This window comes from Pocillopora verrucosa, chromosome 13 (genome assembly GCF_036669915.1).
Source record: "Pocillopora verrucosa isolate sample1 chromosome 13, ASM3666991v2, whole genome shotgun sequence".
Classification (NCBI taxonomy): Eukaryota; Metazoa; Cnidaria; class Anthozoa; order Scleractinia; family Pocilloporidae; genus Pocillopora; species Pocillopora verrucosa.
This window is the reverse complement of record NC_089324.1, coordinates 2,704,108-2,722,955: the sequence shown is the minus strand read 5'-3', so window position 1 is coordinate 2,722,955 and position 18,848 is coordinate 2,704,108. Positions and strand designations below refer to the sequence as shown.

The following is an 18,848-nucleotide window of genomic DNA, read 5'->3' as shown; positions in this document are numbered from 1 at the left end:
GGGTAATTTGGTATTATCCATTGAGTTGATAATGTAAATTGGCCGTTTCAAAGCTGATGTTTTGAGTGTCAGCCCTTTGTCAGAGCAAATGACAAAGGGCTAATGCTTGAAACTCTTTTACAGTGGCCAATTTACATTTACCAACTCAGTTTATAATACCAAATTTCAATTTTTATTAGTTGTTCTCAAAAGGGTGCTCAGTTCTTACCGGACACTGAGAGCATAGTAACTGGGTGAATGTAACATGCATTCTAAAACACCAGTTAAACTCCAGGTAAATTCAATAACTGCTTTATTAAATTAAATAAATGTTATTATTTGTTTGTCGCAAATAGCTTACTCTGGTTTAATTACAAAATGCCATCTCTCTTGGTGAATATTTTCTTGCAGTTTTTGGTCAACTTTTAATCAGTGAATTGTTTTCCAACAATCAAAGGTCCTTACAATTTCTCTTGGCGATAGGAAGCATTATTCATAGCTATGTTCCTCTATCCTCTTCAGAAAGTATATTCTTCAAATAACTTGCTTGTCAACTTGCATAACAACTTTAATTTTCATATTGAATTTAATTTCCCTTCTCGACATGGTATATAAACTTTTTCAATTTTTTTTGCCATTTTCTCCTTCATTTAATCTTGCCTACTCTCAGTAAAGTAATTTTGGGGACAGACTAAAAGAAAGGTTACAAAAATAGTTCTCATCAATTTGAGTACCCACCCTCTTCTTGTAGTTGTTAGTTATGGTCTGATTGGCTGTACTGACTATGTTGGTTTTTTTTCTTTACAACACTCTGGGGAAAAGGGCATTTACTAGAAGTGCCCTTTACAAAAAAAAAAAGTTGAATGTCATTGAAGTTTTACAAGTTATGTCATCAGAGGGGGTTGAAATATTTTCAAAATTTTTTCCTTGAACTATTAATGAAACTACTACACAAACACTTCTGCTGTTTTATCTTCCACTTTGTTATCTTTGGGAGTTTTCTTTGCTTGGGCTTGCCTCATCTATAGCATCTACACATTGTCTGTAAACAAGAATTGATATTAAAATGAATCCTGACAAAAAATTTGAAAAACTAGCACCTCTCACAGTTACCAATCTCTGGACAAAGTTGTGCTAAAAATATTTGGATTTGTCAGTGGGGGAGAAATATATTCTTTCCAAAGTCAAAACAAAAGAAAAAGATTTATTTATCTGTGAGACACTGAAAAACCACAATATCATTTTTTTTTTGATGACTGAGTTCCATTTTGTTCTTTTAATTTGATTACTAAGTCTTGTCCTTTAATAATTATTGCAAATAGCTCTCTGACAGCCTAGGGAAAGGACTCTCCATTTCCCACCAAGAAGCATGATCACAACTTTGCCTAATCAGAATTTCACCTGCAGGAAAACAGAACTAGACGGTATTGTGCATGAGCAGAATATTTTCTGTAAGCAGCAATTTGTAAATCGTGATGGGCTGTCTGCCATTGAAAAGGATGAAAAATACTTCTGATGATAGACTAACTTACTTGTATAGATAAAAGAAAATGTATCCACTGTGTTGTCTTTTGTAGCGAACTGAGTGTTCAGCAACCTACAGTAAAAAACAAGAATTTACCATAGAGTTCAAACTAGCTAACCTGTGAAATCCAATTAAATGATATTTATGATATAGCATCACAATTTTTTAAGGAAATATTTGTGATTTTGACCTTAACTCATCCATTTTGGTTAAAGAAAATTGATAAAAACTAGCTAAATCACTGAGACTTTCTTCTTACTGTTATTAAATTAATATTTTAAACTTAACAGGTAAGGATAAAGAAGCAGATAGGATACCTTTGTTGCTGCAGAGTCATCATAACTTGTCCACTGTTTGGTTTTGCAATCATACACATCTGAAATATAATGTCCTGGTACAAAGAGAGTAATTCGAGAAAAGCACACCATCAGGCAAATCTTAGACTATCAGCAGTCTGTCCTTTCCAGAGAAGTCTGTTGTGTGAGTCAGTAACAAATCAGCCCCCCCCCCCCCACACCCACAAAAAATAAAAATTGATGTCAGCATGCAGTGCTCTCATACAAGTACTGGTAGTTCTGCATGGCGTGCTGACATCATTTTTTTTCCAGTCACAACAGACTTAACAAAAACTCTCAAGATATTTCCACATAACCAAGTGTTTGTCACCAGCTGAGGTGAAAGCGCATCCATTTAGCAGGAAAAAAAAGGATTACAATAATTTCAACAACATTCTAACTGGAACTTTGTATTTACCTGATGGGAAAGAAGCTATTGAGCTCACCTGAAGTAGAACTTGTACCAAGATGGCTGACAATACTAATAAGTCTGTATGAATGTGTAGAGGGCTTCCCCTCTCTCTCATCAATCTGACAATGAAACAAATTATGTAAGCAAAAGGCAAACATATTAAACAATGTGTAAATAACCGAAAGTAAATGTCAAGCATTTGCGTCTCCAAAGATATCCATAGATTATTTCCTGGTCAAATTAGAGTTTGTAGTGTTGAAGTTTGCAAAAAGAAAAGTAAAGAACACCAAAATCCTCTGCTCTGTCTTATTTTTGACCTTCTCTTGGCAAGATGTTTCACAATTCTGGATACTACAAAAACTTTATAATTGTAAAAACCACTAGAACAATATAGATAAATATATATTCTGTCCTAGTCCATTCAAACGTACCTCAAAAGTAGACTCTGTTAAATTATCAGGGTCCACTGCAGCTGGTGATACAACCTTGGTGGATTTTAAGTCCTGCCCTTCAAAATCTATTGAAATAATAAAACAGATGGCAAGTGAAGACATGATTAACCCTTTAACTCTTACGATCTGATTAATAATTCTCCCTACCAGCTGCAACATGTTTCCTTGTAAACTAGTAACAAGAATTTGGTGTTTGATCAAGATAACAACCAGATTAGTTTGAGTATTCTCATTACCTGTTTGCTGGATAATGTCTTAATATTGTGGGGAGTAGTGAAATGTTAATCAATCCTGAGAGTGAAAGGGTGAAAAACAGAAATTAAAGACCATTAGGGGCCATTTCCCATGACGGGAAATTAGATGCTTGTCACTTATGGGCACAACAATGGTTTAAATGCTCATGTATTTTAGAGGGCATTTTCCACATTTCCCCTGATAAATTCACCTTGCAAACTCAGCTGCAAAGCCCTCTTCAGATCTTCATCTTCTGTCTGGTAAGAATAATTAAAAAAATAATATTAATAACTACTTAATAATGAATAAAAGAAATTTAAATTGTGGGTACCTCTTTCTTCTACTGCTAACATCAGGATGAAACATTTTGAAAGGCTTAGAGTTAAAACTCTCACTCAAAGTTTGGCCATGTATTAGAAGTGCTTCAAAAGTTTCTGAATTTTTGCAATGTTCTTTATTTCAAAAGGTAAATACCATTTGAAACTTTTTTGTACACACTTAGTTTTCAAGAAATAACTTATGGGAAAATTGTGTCCTTCTGGAAGAATATTAAATGCTTCTATAGTCTCACACATGTTTTTTCACAGAGAGAAAAGGTTGTCTTGTTTTTGATGGATGTGATCAAAGAAAAAAGGATGCTGTAAGGAAAGTGAAATTCCTTCTGGGATACAAATTCTTATAAATTTAAAAGTTACCGTTTCCTGTTCACTTCTTGTCTGGTCTTGAAGACTCATGTTGATTGCCTTTTCCATGTCTTCATCGCTAAAACATTGAACCTCCCAGCTGCTCTTGTCAACAATCTCACTACCAATAGTATTGGTTGAAGCAAGATTACTCTCTTTAATGCCAGCATCAAACAGATCCCCTTCAAATTTTCCTAGCTTGGGTGTTTTACTCAAGCTGAAATTTCTTTGAAGTGTTTGTCTTTGAATGGAGCTACCAGTTCTTTTTTTGATACAAATCTTAGGAGTGCTGTTTTTTAGAACAAATCCTGTGTCTATGCCATTTTCTAAGCTTGAATCTTCCCCACAGCTTTTGTCATTGCCAGTATCATTAAGACAACTATCATCAAGATCATGGGAAACATCTTGAGCTGCTGTTGTAATTGGAGCACCTCCTTTTAAACCAACAGGTTCTTCAACTTTGCTGCTCTGAGCCATGAAAACTAAATCTTCATCAGAAATATCACTCAATTGATTAAAATCATCACTGTCGAAATTAGAAGTTGCATCTTCACTCAAAGCTTCTGTTTTTGATGTGCGTTCCCCAGCATTTGTGTTGGCTTTTTGTTCAAGTCCATTCAATTTTGCCATTGATTTTTTTTTTGCTGATTTAGTACTCTCTGCCAAAGCCCATTTCATTTGCTCTTCCTCCGTATCTTCCCAAATCCGTTTGAATCTCAGTGGGGTATGACGTAAAGGTGTGCTCCCGACCTCTCCAACTTCAATGACATCTTTCTCACAAATAGTCGGTTGATTGGTAACATGGCTCACAGGGTTGGAAAAACAATTGCCAATATTAGATTTTGTATCATTGCTCAAAATGTCTGCCAAAGTATTGCATTTGACATCATCTTCATTTATTTCTTTGTTTACATTTGATTCTTTTTCTGCTGATTTAGCACTTTCAGCCAAAGCCCATTCCATTTGCTCCTCTTCTGTTCCCTCCAAGACTGATTTATTCCTCAGTGGTATTTGATGTGACGGTGTGTGCCTGATCCCATCAAATTTAGTGATATCTTTGTCGGTAGTTTTTTCAGATTCATGGGTCTGTTCTTCTGTTTGGTCATTTTCAACAACCCTGTCTAGCTTGGAAACACCCATGACCTCCACATCATCATCTGAATAATTTTTTGTGTTTGTCAGAGAATTTCTGGCAGCAGTACTGATAAGAAAAATTCAATGATCAGAATTTGCATATTGACTTCAATGACATCTCTAAACATAAAAAGCACTTTCTTTGTCCTTGAGGGCAGCATACTGATTGGTAACCAGTCAACTCGCCGACAGACCAACTTGCCGACGCCAACTCGCCGACGTATAAAATCGAGTAGAGACGTTGGCGAGTTGGTCGTCAATCCAATACAACTTATTAGAAGTTAAACATACAGAAAAGTAAACGATATTTAATAAAAAAACACTGGTGAACATTGGTGAACATCAAACAGAAGCTTAAACATCGGTGAACATTGGTGAACATGTTTTCTTAAAAAATCTGAGCGATTGACATGATGAGTCTTTACGGTGTTGTTGTCACACAATAACTCATTCGCATTTGAAGCTGTTAGAGTCATTGGTGATGTTTACTTCGCTTTATTCGCCTTGAGATCCTTATGAACTTTGTTGCAAACAGAAAGAATTGCTTTTTACTAAAGATCTTGTCTAGAAAGCCAAGTTTTCGTTAAAAAATCTGAGCGATTGACATGATGAGTCTTTATGGTGTTGTTGTCGCACAATAACTCGTTCGCGTCTTAAGCTGTTCTGGCGAGTTGGTCCGTCGGCGAGTTGACCGTAATTCTACTGATTTACGATACTGTTAACATACTTTGAAACTTTTTCCCCCAAAAAATTCAACCCTTTATACCCAAATGCCAGTATACAATCAAATTCTCCAAACTGTTCTCTCAGCATTTTCTGAGGTGCCACGCCAGGGAGAATTTGTTCAACAATCAAGAGCTTAAATCTATATTTGGTGATCATTTTTGTTATTTTAGTGACCTTAATTTGTGGAAATAGATGCTAGTTACTTGTACGAGTCAAAGGGTTAGTTAAAGCAGGGAAAATAGCTTATGGAAAGTATCTAAATATAAATCATTCTTTTCATGAAAGACTGTCAGTTATAGTAAGATTATCATTCCATGTTTCTTTTATGAATGCCATAGTTTTCTGTACCTTGAGAAATTTTCATTTGCAAAAGAATGTGATAGTTTCCTCCTCACTGAGGGAGAGGGTTGAAAATGAAGAGAATCATCATCGTCTTCATCACTGGTTAAGTAGCGTTTCTGTGGTTTACGGCCTGATTTTGTTGGACTGCTGGGACAAAAAAATTAGAACAGATGCCTGATTGTGCCATGCCAAATAATATAAAAGCTGAATTATACATTCATTTTGATTGGCTCTTACATATGATCTGTTGGAGGACAGACTTATACATCACTATTAACAGAATTTTGCTTCCTTCCTTTTTATAAAACAAAAAGAACCCATGTTGCTGCACATCTGTTCAGGAAAAGATCTCAGAAGCTGTCAAAATGTGGGAAGAACATCAGTGACACACTTGGCTGTCCTTTGAGTAACAATGTTCTGTTCTTATTATATTTTTATGTCATCTGTGATCTACTACTGAACACCTCACAGCAACATCGGGGGGGGGGGGGGGTGTTTTCATTAAATAAATGTCCTTCCATGTCTAGTGTTTAGCCTTCTGGACACCATTCACAAAAATAAATGTTCAGATAAAAGATTCAGCTAAATTGAAGATAGTTTAATGGGTGGTTTTGTTAAAAAAAAAGGCTAGTTTTCATGCTACACATTACTTACAATTTGAGTGATGACTTTGGTTGGAATGGCAATGGAGGCCTTGATGTTGATGAGCACAGCATACCTACAGACAAGATGAATCACGAATACTTGACTTTAGTGTACTTCCAGTAACAAGGCCCAAAATAACAAGGAGAAATTTCTAATTGCCTTTTGGCACCTAAATGGTGAAAAAATGGTTGCCAGCACTAAATTTTGAGTTGCCAATTTAAAAGCTGGATCTGAATGTACCTGCAATACCACTAATTTGGCTTTACTATGATGTACAATGTATGGAGTTACAGCATGAAATTCTGCACTTGCCTTTAAAAGTAATCATGTTTGCAAAGTGTGTGTCAAAAGATGGATGTGTTTGATGTCAACAGAATTTGTTTATGCAAGTTTCCTCTTTTTCATGGAGGTGGAAGTAAAACTAGACAGTGTGATGTACTTTTGACCTCAACTCATTTAACTTTCTAATTTAAAACATTAAAAAATGAAGTCATCACAGTAACAACTAGCCCAAAACGTTTAGTTTCCATCAAGAAAATGTTAGTTCCATTAGCACTAGTATTGGTTGCAATCTCAAGCCCCCAGTAACAATGGGTATTAATTGCCAAAGAGAAAGATGTTGTGTTGATACTCACTAAGGTTAATGAACCTTTCAATTTTAACCTTGTCTTGCTTCTTGGCCTGTTCTTCAGTAAAGTTGTCAAATCCATACCGCTTCAAATGCAGAATAAGCACTCTGAAAGAAATGACAGAATACTAAACAAAACTAAATTCAAATATCCAAGTCACTGTTTAATGGAATATAAAAATAGCCATCCACTACTCCTGTATTCTGAAGTGAGTATTCAATATTTTGTAGTGAGTTTAATTTTTTAATTAAAAAAAAAATTTTAACTAAGATATATAAATTTATCAGGTACATCACTTAGATCAAGTACAGACTTGCCTGTGAGTGGCAGACTACCACCTTAGTAAAAAGTGAAAAAGGCAAAACTAACCTTGGAAGCCTACTGAAACTGTGTGCAATGATAGCTTCCTTGGACTTACATTTTCCACATGTGTACTCAAGCTGTTCATCCTAAAATGAGATAAAAATCAATGTTCCTTTTCGTGAGATATGTTCTTCAGATCATTTTGACATCTTAATGCAAACTTTACCCTTTTAACTCCCAAAATCTCCATAGTAATTCTCTTTACTATCTCCTATACAATTCTCATGATGTAAGTTCAGAGAATTTGATATTGGATCTACTAATAATCTCCTAACTGATATTTTTCTTTATTCTCATAACTTGTCTACTTAATTTTTGGTGACATTATAAGGAGAAATTCTTTCTTGGTCACTTATGGGAGTTGATCCAATTTTTCGTTTTACAGCAGCTTACCTCAAAGTGTTTCTCTAGCAGGGTTTGCATGCTGACAGCTGAGCCAAATGGAGACTTATCTGAGGAATTACACCTACAAAATGGACAAATGAAGTTTGGACTGTTGATTTCTGTAAAAGTTATGGTGCTTTTTAACAAAAAGTGAACTACAGAGTTGGAAGTAACCATCAAAGATTTTATTTCCACTGCTGTTGGTTGTGTTGCAGAGCTCCTAAAAAACAGCTATGATGTCCCAGGGTTTTAAAGACCATTTGATGAGTGGTGATCACAGCATTTTAACCAATTTCTCTTGTCTCCATTACAAGATATCATATGCCAAAGATAATGATTGATGGCAGCATGAAATGAAATAATGAGTTTGGCTCAGAGTGTTAGAGTTTGCATGTAGTGGAAAGGTGTTGGTTGGGAGTATGTTTATTCAAAGTTAAAGGAGGAGTGTCCTGTTACAGAAAATACCTAAGTTGGAATAAAAACCTTGGATCAAGAATATATACTCACAGAACTGGGATGTCAAGAGAAAACGCATGGTAAATCTCTTCTTTTGGAGCAGATTCTCCACACCTGGATGTCAACATTTACACAATTTGTATTTATAGCAATCATGGCAAAATGTTTAAATCAAAAATTCATACACTGGTTTGAATAAAAGAGCAAGTTAGGAAGGAAGGCATGAGCTTGAGAGAAAGAGAGGGGGTGGGGTGAGGCAAAAGAAGAAAAGAGGGGTAGGGGAGGAGAGGGATGGGTATTTAGTGAGAGTTAGAAGGAACAAGAGAGTAGAGGGGTGGGGAGACTGGGAGGAGGAAGCATAACTCAAGGGGAAAAAGGGGAGGACTGGGAGAGAGGAAGGATGGAAGGAAGAGACAGAAGGAGAGACTAAGGGGATGAGAGTAGTGAAGTAAGGAAAAAAAGGAGATTAAAAGAAAAGAGAAGGAAGGAAGAAAAAAAGAGGAAGGACTGGAGTGGGCAGAGAGGAAAAAATGAGGTGAAAAAGGTGAAGAATTTGAAAAGGAAGGTTAACAAAGTGTGAAAAGAGGAAAGGTTAATGAAGGATCAAAAGGATAAAGAAAGAAGGAAAGAGAAGAAAAGGAGTGAACAAGAAAGAGGCCTGGGTACGTTAAAAAATTATTTGCACAGCTACACAACAGTAGTACCAATTTGTAATATACTACTTACTGTTTACAGATGACTGTATGGACCACTCCACTTTCAAAAGATCTTGTCACAGGACATTGAGAATCTGCCAACTACACAGGAGCAGGAATTAAAGTCTATTCATTACAAAGTATAATTTTGTTGAGAACAAAATTTTTACTACTGATTTCAACCTCAAATAACATACAATGTGGAGCTATATGTAAAAACTTATCATCATGATGGTGAAAGCCCTGCTTTGAATTTCAACAAATATCATCAGTGCCAGCAACAAATTTTCCACAAAATTCTTACCTTTGGGTTACTTTCACTTGAGGTATCTTTGGAAGATGGAGAGTTAGATTTGCTCACATCATCCTTCAGCTGATCAAACACTTGACAAAGGAACTCATGAGCATCCTATAAAAATAAATCAAATAAACTTCAAACTTCTCTGCAATAAAATTTCACCATTTGACCTCTGAGAATGACTAGCATCTAATTTCTCCCAACAGCATAAAGCCTGCCCTCCCCCCAAATGAAATGACACATGAGAATAAAGGAAACTATCAACAATTAGAGAAGCTTTTGATTGTTAAACAACTTCTCCTTGTCAGCAACTAAGAAAATGTATGGAGAACAGTATGGAGAATATGCATACTGATGTTAGAGTGTGAAAGGTTAAGTCATTTCCAATTGCATACATCATAATTCACCAGACCCAAAGCTAGATCCACAAACATCTGAATAAAATGTTGAATATTTCCTTTTGCAGAAGTGCTTGTTATTCTTTGGACAACCAGCTCCAGGTACAGATAATTGTTTTGTAAAGCTTTACCTCTCCCTAACAAAAGGTGAACTTCCTGTGACAGCACAGTGAATGAGATAGATGCTGTAAATTCTTACATGCTGATGATATCCTGAAAAACGTGTTGCAGCTTCAGAGATTGTTCGCTTAAGTTTCCTCAAACAATTCTTCAGCACCTCTGGATTCCCGCACTTTCTTTTACACATTAGAACACTATGAAGACATCTGTGGGAAAGGAAGGAAAATAGGGAGGAAGATAAAAACTTAACACTCCTAGGTGGAAAGAGATGTTGTGAGAGTGAAGTGTTCTGTCCAAGAAAACAACATATTAAGGAGTTTTAGATCTACAACTGTTTCTGAATATGTGTGACTGCAAACGTCAAGGAGTCAAGTGACCAAACTCTAGCAGTCACATTTGCCGTTTGCCGTCAATTTTTGAACTTTGGACAAGGCAGTTTCAGGAACTCCCTTGATGCTTTTTTACTTCCTGTTTGAAAGTTCTCATTCATGTTCTATAAATACATTTGAGGTGAAGTCTTTTCTTTATAACCAATCCATTTTGGATGCTAGAAAATCAATCTTTTAGCCACATTCTGAGTTTGAAATGAAGGACCTCCTTCCTTTGTGTAATTTCAGATGGCAATGCACATGTTTATTTTTTCAGGTGATAGCGGATGTTGAGCTAAAAAGCTGAAAGTCTCAAAAGTTCTAACTTCTAACTTCTAACCACAAACTGCTGATTGTGGTTTAATATTTGCAGTAAACACACCAAACTGGGATCTAAAACTCTCTATTGACACAACCTGGACTCCAGAGCTGTTTACTTGGAATCCAAGGCACAAACCAGTACACCACGATGTCTCCCATAACAAACAAAAAAAAACAAACAAACAAACAAACAAACAACAAAAAAAGAGGTAATTTTACACTTACTTGTACAGACAGTGTGGAAAAACATTTTCCAACAAAGCTCTGTTTGAAAGATCCTGAACAAATGGTGGCAAACCAAGTAATGACTGAAGAATGGCATTCATGTAGCAAGTATTTCCCAAGTTTGAAAAGCTGCAACCATAAAAATTCAATTCATGTATTTCAGATTTGATTTCATTGAATGACAGTGTAACAAAGCAAACTGTAATGAGCCTTCAGGGCTCTTCTGGACAGCTGTCATTGTCACAAGTATAGGCTCACATGGAACATTGCAACCCAAAAATTTATTGTTCACATCTTTGAGTTCTTAATTCTGCCCAACTTTTGTAATTTTAATCAAAATATTTTGATGTTTAATCAAACAACATCCCTTCTTTTGATATGTCCCTCTCAAATCAATCTTTCTGCTTAAAATGTATTGGTATGGTAAGCAATAATAATTGCTTTGGTATTGGTAAGAGGAAATTGCTTTTTGTTCACTTCAGGAACTGGAAGAGGATTTTAAAATGTAATGAGCCTTTTGTAATTTATAATTTACTGCCAGAATGATATGTACCCAAATAAAGACCATGGGCAAGTTCAGATTCTATAAAATCTTTCTTTGGGATGATCATAATGATACAGGAAATTAGACTGCACTTTCCTACCCCGTCAATGCAAAATCTCTCTCGTAGAGAAGCTTCTCACGGGATCTGAAAGATATCTGACTTGTCAGACGTGTTGTTTGAGGTGCAGGCATCAAGCCTGGGCCCCTAACATTCTTTGCAGATTTCCTGTGAATGAAAATGAACTATTATTTACATCCATCCATCTCCAGATCAGGGTCCACTTGTTGGAGAGGTAGTTAGTGATTATCCAGGATTAAAAGTTTAACCCTCTAACTCCCAAGATCTGATTGTTAACATCTTAATTGTGCTTTGAACAACTTGACCCAGATGAATCACTCAATTTCTACTTAATAGTAATCTACTGTTCCGCAAGCAATAAGCACACCCATGCTAAACTGGGCATAGTCCTTTATGCCAAATGACCAAATAAGCATTCCTTTCCTCTCATCCCTTGAGTTTTTTAAATATCAGGCTTACTTGGAAAATCTCTATCTCTTGTCAACCCATTTATAAAACTCTAAACCTCAAATTTACTGGCAACAATTCATGTAACAGAATGGTTCATTCCCTGCAAAGTCACTTCTGACCATAGGTGTGTTGTATTTTATTTATTCTCACACAAAGATATATCCATAATTGGGTCATAATTTGTCAAAAGAATAACTTAATGCAACAAACACCTCACCACTTTTCTCCTCAGTAAGCCAGTCACAGAACAAGTTTTGCAAAGAAGGCAAAGCTGGATGGATGTGACAGGCCGTTCTTGCCCACTCTCTCCATCCCCTCCCCCTCAAGGGTAGCCAATCAGGACAGAAGATGTGCATCATCTTTCCCATTTGCATACCAAGCCCAAAATAAAATTTTAAATTACTAACCATTCACTTGGGGACTGTGTTAAATTTTGTGATCCATAAAATGAAGTGACTGACTTTCCACCACTAGATGTATTGCTGAGATTATCTGTTATAAAATAATCAAAGACAGTTTTGAGCCCTGACCTTTACAGCTGAAAAGTCTGTAATTCCTGATACACTCAAATATGAATTGTATTTATAGTTGACTCTGAATACTGGGAGAGACCCAATGGTCTGATTGTTAGCAAAGTGAATCCTGGGTTGAGGGACTGGGTTTGAGACCTGGCCAGGTCACTGTGTTGTGTTCTTGGGAAAATGCTTAAATTTCGCAATGCCTCTCCCCACCCAAGAATATAAATGGGTACCAGTGAATTTTCAGCCTTGATGAAATACTAGGCAGAAGGGGGGGGGGGGGGGGGGAGGAGGGAGGAGTATTGCAAAGGACTGGAATCCAATCCAGGGGGGAGTAGTATTACTCCTAATCCCTTCATGCTATGGAAACCAGGCACCCTCACTGGACGGGCCAAGGAGGGGAGGGTATTGCAAAGGACTGGCATCCTATCCAGGGGAAAGTAGTATTACCCCTAGTTTGCTTCATCCCATGGGAACCAGGCTAAGCCCTCGCTGGACAGGTCACTTGGCTCTGAGGTTCAGACATATAGGGTCTAATTTCTCAGCTGAAAATTTGGAATTAAAATTTGGTGCACAGTTTAGAAATATTTCACTCATGTGCATGAGCCTCGAGGGCTTTCTTATTATTTTAATACGAACCTCTTGCAAATGTTTTATCCACAAGAGGGGTTTTATTTGGTGATCTGTTTGATGAAGGTGGATTCATCTGCTTGGCATGGAGATTGCGCTGAACACTAGGGGTTAGTCTAAAAAAAAAAATGGATTGATCAACAAAAACAGAATTACTGATAGTGCTTATTTCATGATGTCTGTTGAGTCTAAAGTAGGGGAAAAAATGTGCAAAAATGTTAGCACTTATAACTGACCCACATATTGAAAGAAAAACTCCTTTTAAGCCAACAAAAGCTCTTTGAGGCTGAAAGATTGCTGGCTCTTGCATCAACTCTGATAGAGTTTCACTCCCAGGAATTACCGAAAAAAATCCTCCTTACTATATCAAATTCTCTAATTTCACAGTAGAAGAAGATGAGAAGAGTGTGAAATATCAAGAAGGGAATACTGATTGATCTAATACCAGATTATCAGAGCTCGATTAGAGAAAGTGCATAACAGAAAGTGTGGAGAGCTTAAAGTTGGATCTTGGGAATAACAGGGTTAACCTGTAACACCCTAACATCAGTATACATATTCTCCATACTGTTCTGTATACATTTCCAACAGTCCTGGCAAGGAGAATTTGATTTTCTTCAGTTGACAATCATTTCCTTTATCCTCATGGCCTTGGTGTGTGATTTGGAGGTGATACTGTACAGAGAAACTCGATGCTAGTCACTGTTAAGGGTAAAAAGTTTAAGGAACTTACTTATTTGTCCTTGCAGAAGGTGATGATCTCATCAAGTTTCTTCTCAAAGGTGATTCATATTTTCCTCTTGGTGATGACGTATTGGAGTGGATGTTGTTCAAGGGTAAGTTCTGCAGTGAAAAAGTATGATCACAGATTGTTGTCTGATGAAGAAATGTAAAATGGTTTCCTTGTTTACGTAGCCTGATGTAAACACTTGGGAGGTTGGGAGAACATGAGATAAGCGTAGGAAACCACGACGTGAAGCGGAGTGGTTTCCAGCTTATCGAGTGTTCTCCCAACCTCCCAAGTGTTTACATCAGGCTATGTAAACACGGAAACTATTTTACATTTCTTTTATAAAATAACTAATGAAAGAGGAACGAAAACTGTGTTTACATACGCTCATGTAAAATGATTTTATGGCCAATCAGAGCGCGCGTACTATTTGAATTATTTTATAAAGTATAATAATTCATTGTATAATTTACAGGACTTGATTCCCATTTAGTTTTATCTGATGACCAAGGAAAGAGAGGGTTAGTTGAACAAGCCTAGAAACCCATTAATATCAAATATTTTTTGATCGTCTGAAGTTACGATGAGTATCACTATTTCTTGTAGACCAGATATCAGCCTTTTTTTTTTTTTTTACTGTGACATCTCTTGACCCCTTTATACCTATCATCAGCATGCATATTCTCCATTTTGTTCACTATACATTACTTAACCCTTTAAGCCCCAATATCAACATGTATATTCTCATCACTGTTCTTCATATGTTTCTTATTTTACTGATTGAGAGAATTTGATTAAACATCACGACATCTCATCTTTGGTGATCATTTCATTCACTCTCATGATCTGTACATTTGATCAGGCAATGATATTGTTAGGAGAAATTAGATGCTGGTCACTATTAGGGCTTAAAGGGTTAAGGTGCTGAAACTGACACTTTGTTTAAAAAAACAAGAGTTTCTTCAGTTGGTGATCATTTCGTTTATTCTTATGACTTCAAGTTGCAATTTAAGGGTGATGTGTAGGAAAAATGAGATACTGTTCAACTCTTGAGGATCGAAGGTTTAAGCTTACCTCGGCATTTTCTATATCTTTTCCTTTTGAAGAGGATGAAATCAATTTTCCTACAAATTAGAGATAACAAAAGTAGTAATTCTATGTAATCAAACTAAGAGGTAAACAACTATTTTATTAATTGCTTCAGTAAGCATTGAGAGTTGTTCCTAAATCACACCATGCAAAGGAAGTCGTAACTGCTATCTTTCACCTTTTATACACTCACATTGGTATGCATATTCTCCATACTGTTCTCTTATATATTTCCTTTGGTGCTGACAAGGAGAATTTGTGTAACAATCAAGAGCTTTGTTAGTTGGTGACCATTTCCTTTATTCTCATGACCTTGATGTGTGATTCAGGGGTGATGATGTTAGGAGAAATTAGATGCTGATCACTCTTAAGGGTCAAAAGGTTAAATACAAATTACCTTCAATTTTCCCATTTTCTCACCTTTAAAAGAAGCATTATATGCTTTTACATTGTTCAAAACATCTATAAATGCTCGCAGCTGGTTAGGTTCTGCTTCTCTCAAGTGCATGGAAACTGCTGATTTGCCACGCTCAGTAAAAGACAAAGTTAGCCGTGACTCACGGCTTTGAAATGAAAATTTATCAGGCTTCAAGAGGAACTGAAATTCAAAGAATTGAACACGGTTAAATATTTACATTTAAGAGTACAAATGTATTATTGAATTGTTTGAGTTTTGTTAATTTTAATTGTTAATACACATGTGTTTAGGTATTCACAACAAACAGTGAAGATGTAGACCATATTTTTTTCAAAACGATGTGTAAATGTTTTGTTTCATTATAAAGTGTTGCTTTCTTAATTTAATCAGTTTTTGATCCCCATTAATATTTATATCATCGATAATCCAGACCCTCGATTGTCTGGACTGTTTTGTCTAATCCCAACAAGTCTGGATAATCGGGGTTCAACTGTATTAGTATCAAATTAGACTTTAAAGCAACGTAACAGCCAATGTATATGCCATACCTGGCCTAAACCAGACTAATCTGAAGAGCTAAGCAGTGGAGTTTTATGCATTGCATACTTTTTCATTTAAACAATAGCTGTCTGAGCTACATCTTTTAAAATCAAATTCATTTTTTCGCTAAAATATAACTACCCATTTAGCTATAGCTCAGTGCTGTAAACTATATTCATTGGCAAACAATAAAGGTCTTCGAATCAGCCATTCGAATGAATGGAATGAATAAACAAAACAGATACGGTCCAGGTTCTGTTATGCTATGAACGGTTGTGTGCCCAAGGAAATGACAAAAAAATGTCAAAAAGTAGCCAAGTATAGCCTCTTGACAGAGCGGTCAACAAGCGTGAAGTGTTCTACTTCAAACACCGGTAAGAAAAGGAACGATTTTGACATGATGTTTAAATTACTAATTACGCAGAGTGTAAACTGAAATTACCTTCACGCGTTTTGCTTTTGTAATTCCATGTATATAAAAACTGGTACTCAGTTTATAGAGAGCTAATGATCCATGGCAATATTCCAGATTATAGCGTTCCACATTTGACCATTTTACTTCGCCAGAAACCTCACAAAGTTTCTCTCCGTCAAGAACACAAGCCGCCATTTTGTTTAGCGGGAAAAATAACTTTAATCGCAAAGACTTAGGGGATACCCCTATTTTCGAGATAGAGAGAGGGGTGGGTTGAGAGCTAGTAAGTTTGACGAGGCGGGGAGGGCACTCACAGGGGGCTACCAGATGTTTTCAACAATATGATCAATGGAGCTCATCATTTTATTTCGTTACTCTGCAGCGAGACATAAAATTTTGTAACAGATTGCAGCACATCCAGGTATGGCCAAGGTATAAGAAAAAAGAAATTAATCACAGGTTAAAAAAAAAAATGTTAATCACACACATAAAGAATTTATGTGTGTTGCCAGGAGCCCATCGCCTGGTAACAAGCTCACGCACTAAGTTTCTGATGCTTGTATCATAATCAAGCCCCACCACTTTTCCCTGGGGATGGTGAAGGGGATGACCATGTCATAAAGTTAATGCAAATCAGAAATATATGGTTGAAGTCAGAATAGAATTCTTACAAATTTAAGATTTGGAAAATGTGAAAGGTAATTTAGGTCTAATTAAAAGCATAGGATGTTACCTTCCCAAGCCAAGTTCAGTTTAAATCAATCCCTCAACATTTGTGACAGCCTTACTATACGTGCTTAAGCTTCAGGCCAAATAAACGCTTTGCTAGGAAAGGGGTGGGAAATGTTTTTTTACTCCATAATATTTTTTATTGCCAAAAATTCTGAGTAACAAGCTCAAGCAATTGAAGATTACTACCCAATTATCGGAGTATTAAAAGGAAGTTGTGTGACATGACACTTACACATTACTGGTTAGGTTAAAATTGAAATAGGAGACATAATGATTGAAGTGATATGTCTTAGGGTAGACTGCACTAAATTTGTGAAGTGGTGACTGTTGATGATAATCAACAAAAGAAGGATCTGATGATGGAGAGTAGAGTGTACCCCACAAGTTCAGCACAGTATGAATGTAAAAAGTGTGAAACAAGAGTCAATGATTACAATCAAGCACCTTAACAAGATTTTAAACAGTTTACTGTACTCTGTGATTACTCAGATACATTACAGAAAAACAGTCAAATCATCCTCAACAATTTACTGTGAGTTTCATTATACACCAAGGTGACAATAAAACTCAGTGCAAAATTCCTAAAAAAGCCATACACCATAACAGTTCATCAAAAGTTCTTTACAAATTCTTTCTAGTTAGTCACACTTCCACAATTTAGTAGTCAACATAAATGTAAACAAAAGTAGCTGGTCTTTGAAATAAATGGTATCGTGGCACCAATCCCTCGTCAATGTTCGCTGAGTGGTTTGTCACGTGTAAGCATCAGATAAATTCCAGGGCCCAGGATTCCAAAGCAAAAGGCAGAAAAGGCTGCAACATGTTGAACAGGAGTCTGTTGAGAAAAGAAGTGTCACCATGTGATAAAATACATGTATTAATTTTATATTCAAATTTACACAGCTACAACTAGTCCCACTTTGCATAGCTTTACATTATTTACGGCACCAAGTGAGCTGGTATTCTCCTAGGAGGCCACACTTCTTTGCTGGTATGAACTTCAAACACAATTTTAAGGGTGGTATTGGTGTCTACATAAAGAATTTTATGTGTCACTGCTGTATGGGGTTTGTTCAAGGTATGGTTCCCCTGAAGAATTCCCCAATAAGTAAATTACAAAAGAGGAGTAGTGACCTATATTTGAAAGTTGTCCTTGAATGATAGTTGTTGTTAAAAGCATTTTAATTTTTCTGTCTGTCTTCGCATGTTGGAAGTTCCAATGAATACAACACGATAGACACAGACAGTTTGAGACCCAAGGACTCTACGCTTTGACCTCAGTAGGGTCAAAACACGACATGAAAAATTCTCCGGTCTTGTTTTTAAGCGAATGTCGACATCGATAGCTCGATCACAATTTGCGATCTTATCAAGGTTATATAATATTGCCCCTCTGAAAGTTAACGATGATATGGCATGTTGTGTGTAGTCTGACCACATAAAACATTTTACAACACTTCTCATTACGGTAATCAGTGTAAAACATGATAGGTAGCAATAGTAAACATCTATTTCAATCATCATTCAGTCATTTACGAAGCTAATACAATCCTGCAATTCTTGCAAGAGGTTCAGACGCGTGAAGAGCATTCAACAATTTTAGGAACTACGACAAGATCTCACCAGTCTTTCGGGAGTTTCTGGCCTTCTCCCAGTACTCATGGCTCTTCTTAGTAAGCCAATCCTCATTGTATTACAAGCTCGTTGAAGAAACATTGTCTAATGTCCACCGATTGACTCCTTTAAAACAGAATCCTTATCCGGTAGATGCCGTGCTTCACGTAAAACAAGATGGCAGAGGGGAACAATATTTACCGAAAAGCATCATGGGTAGGTTTAGAGGCTCAGTCCCTCTCGGTCATAATTTGCTGAGTATTCGTAATTTGACGGGTCAAACAAAATGTTCTTCTCTTTTATCAGGCAGCATATATATGAGTCCTCAAAAGTTTCTGCATAGAAATTTTTCTCTCTCTATGGCG

At 36.4% G+C, this 18,848-nt stretch overlaps 1 protein-coding gene and 1 long non-coding RNA gene across 3 annotated transcripts; both read right to left on the bottom strand.

Annotated features, from left to right (window-relative positions):
- Positions 1-275: 275 nt before the first annotated feature.
- LOC131779492 (ubiquitin carboxyl-terminal hydrolase 37-like) lies at positions 276-16,332 on the bottom strand. Of its 2 annotated transcripts, none has more exons than XM_059096054.2 (24): positions 16,165-16,332; positions 15,185-15,362; positions 14,750-14,799; positions 13,679-13,788; positions 12,955-13,061; positions 12,205-12,289; positions 11,369-11,494; positions 10,725-10,853; positions 9,890-10,016; positions 9,299-9,403; positions 9,026-9,096; positions 8,351-8,413; positions 7,853-7,925; positions 7,466-7,545; positions 7,103-7,203; positions 6,477-6,540; positions 5,829-5,969; positions 3,633-4,821; positions 3,149-3,194; positions 2,683-2,768; positions 2,286-2,370; positions 1,822-1,895; positions 1,512-1,576; positions 276-1,021 (listed from the first exon to the last, which is right to left on the bottom strand). In XM_059096054.2, exons 1-24 carry the CDS (start codon positions 16,330-16,332, stop codon positions 964-966), a joined length of 3,381 nt encoding a protein of 1,126 aa, XP_058952037.2. In that variant the 3' UTR covers positions 276-963. The 2 variants fall into 2 exon arrangements, with proteins under 2 accessions (XP_058952037.2, XP_058952038.2); XM_059096055.2 differs by having other exon boundaries at positions 5,829-5,966.
- Positions 16,333-17,314: 982 nt separating this feature from the next.
- On the bottom strand, positions 17,315-18,829 carry LOC131779520 (uncharacterized). Its single transcript, XR_009339792.1, has 2 exons — positions 18,493-18,829; positions 17,315-17,704 (listed from the first exon to the last, which is right to left on the bottom strand). It is a non-coding gene; the product is annotated as an uncharacterized lncRNA (long non-coding RNA).
- Positions 18,830-18,848: the final 19 nt, after the last annotated feature.

Coding starts and splice junctions, on each gene's coding strand:
- LOC131779492 (XM_059096054.2), bottom strand. CDS start 16,332: ATGGCGGCTTGTGTTCTTGACGGAGAGAAACTTTGTGAGGTTTCTGGC. Junction 14,800..15,184: donor ATATAATGCTTCTTTTAAAG/GTGAGAAAATGG, acceptor TCTAATTTGTAG/GAAAATTGATTTCATCCTCT. Junction 13,062..13,678: donor CCTTCTGCAAGGACAAATAA/GTAAGTTCCTTA, acceptor TTTTTTTTTTAG/ACTAACCCCTAGTGTTCAGC.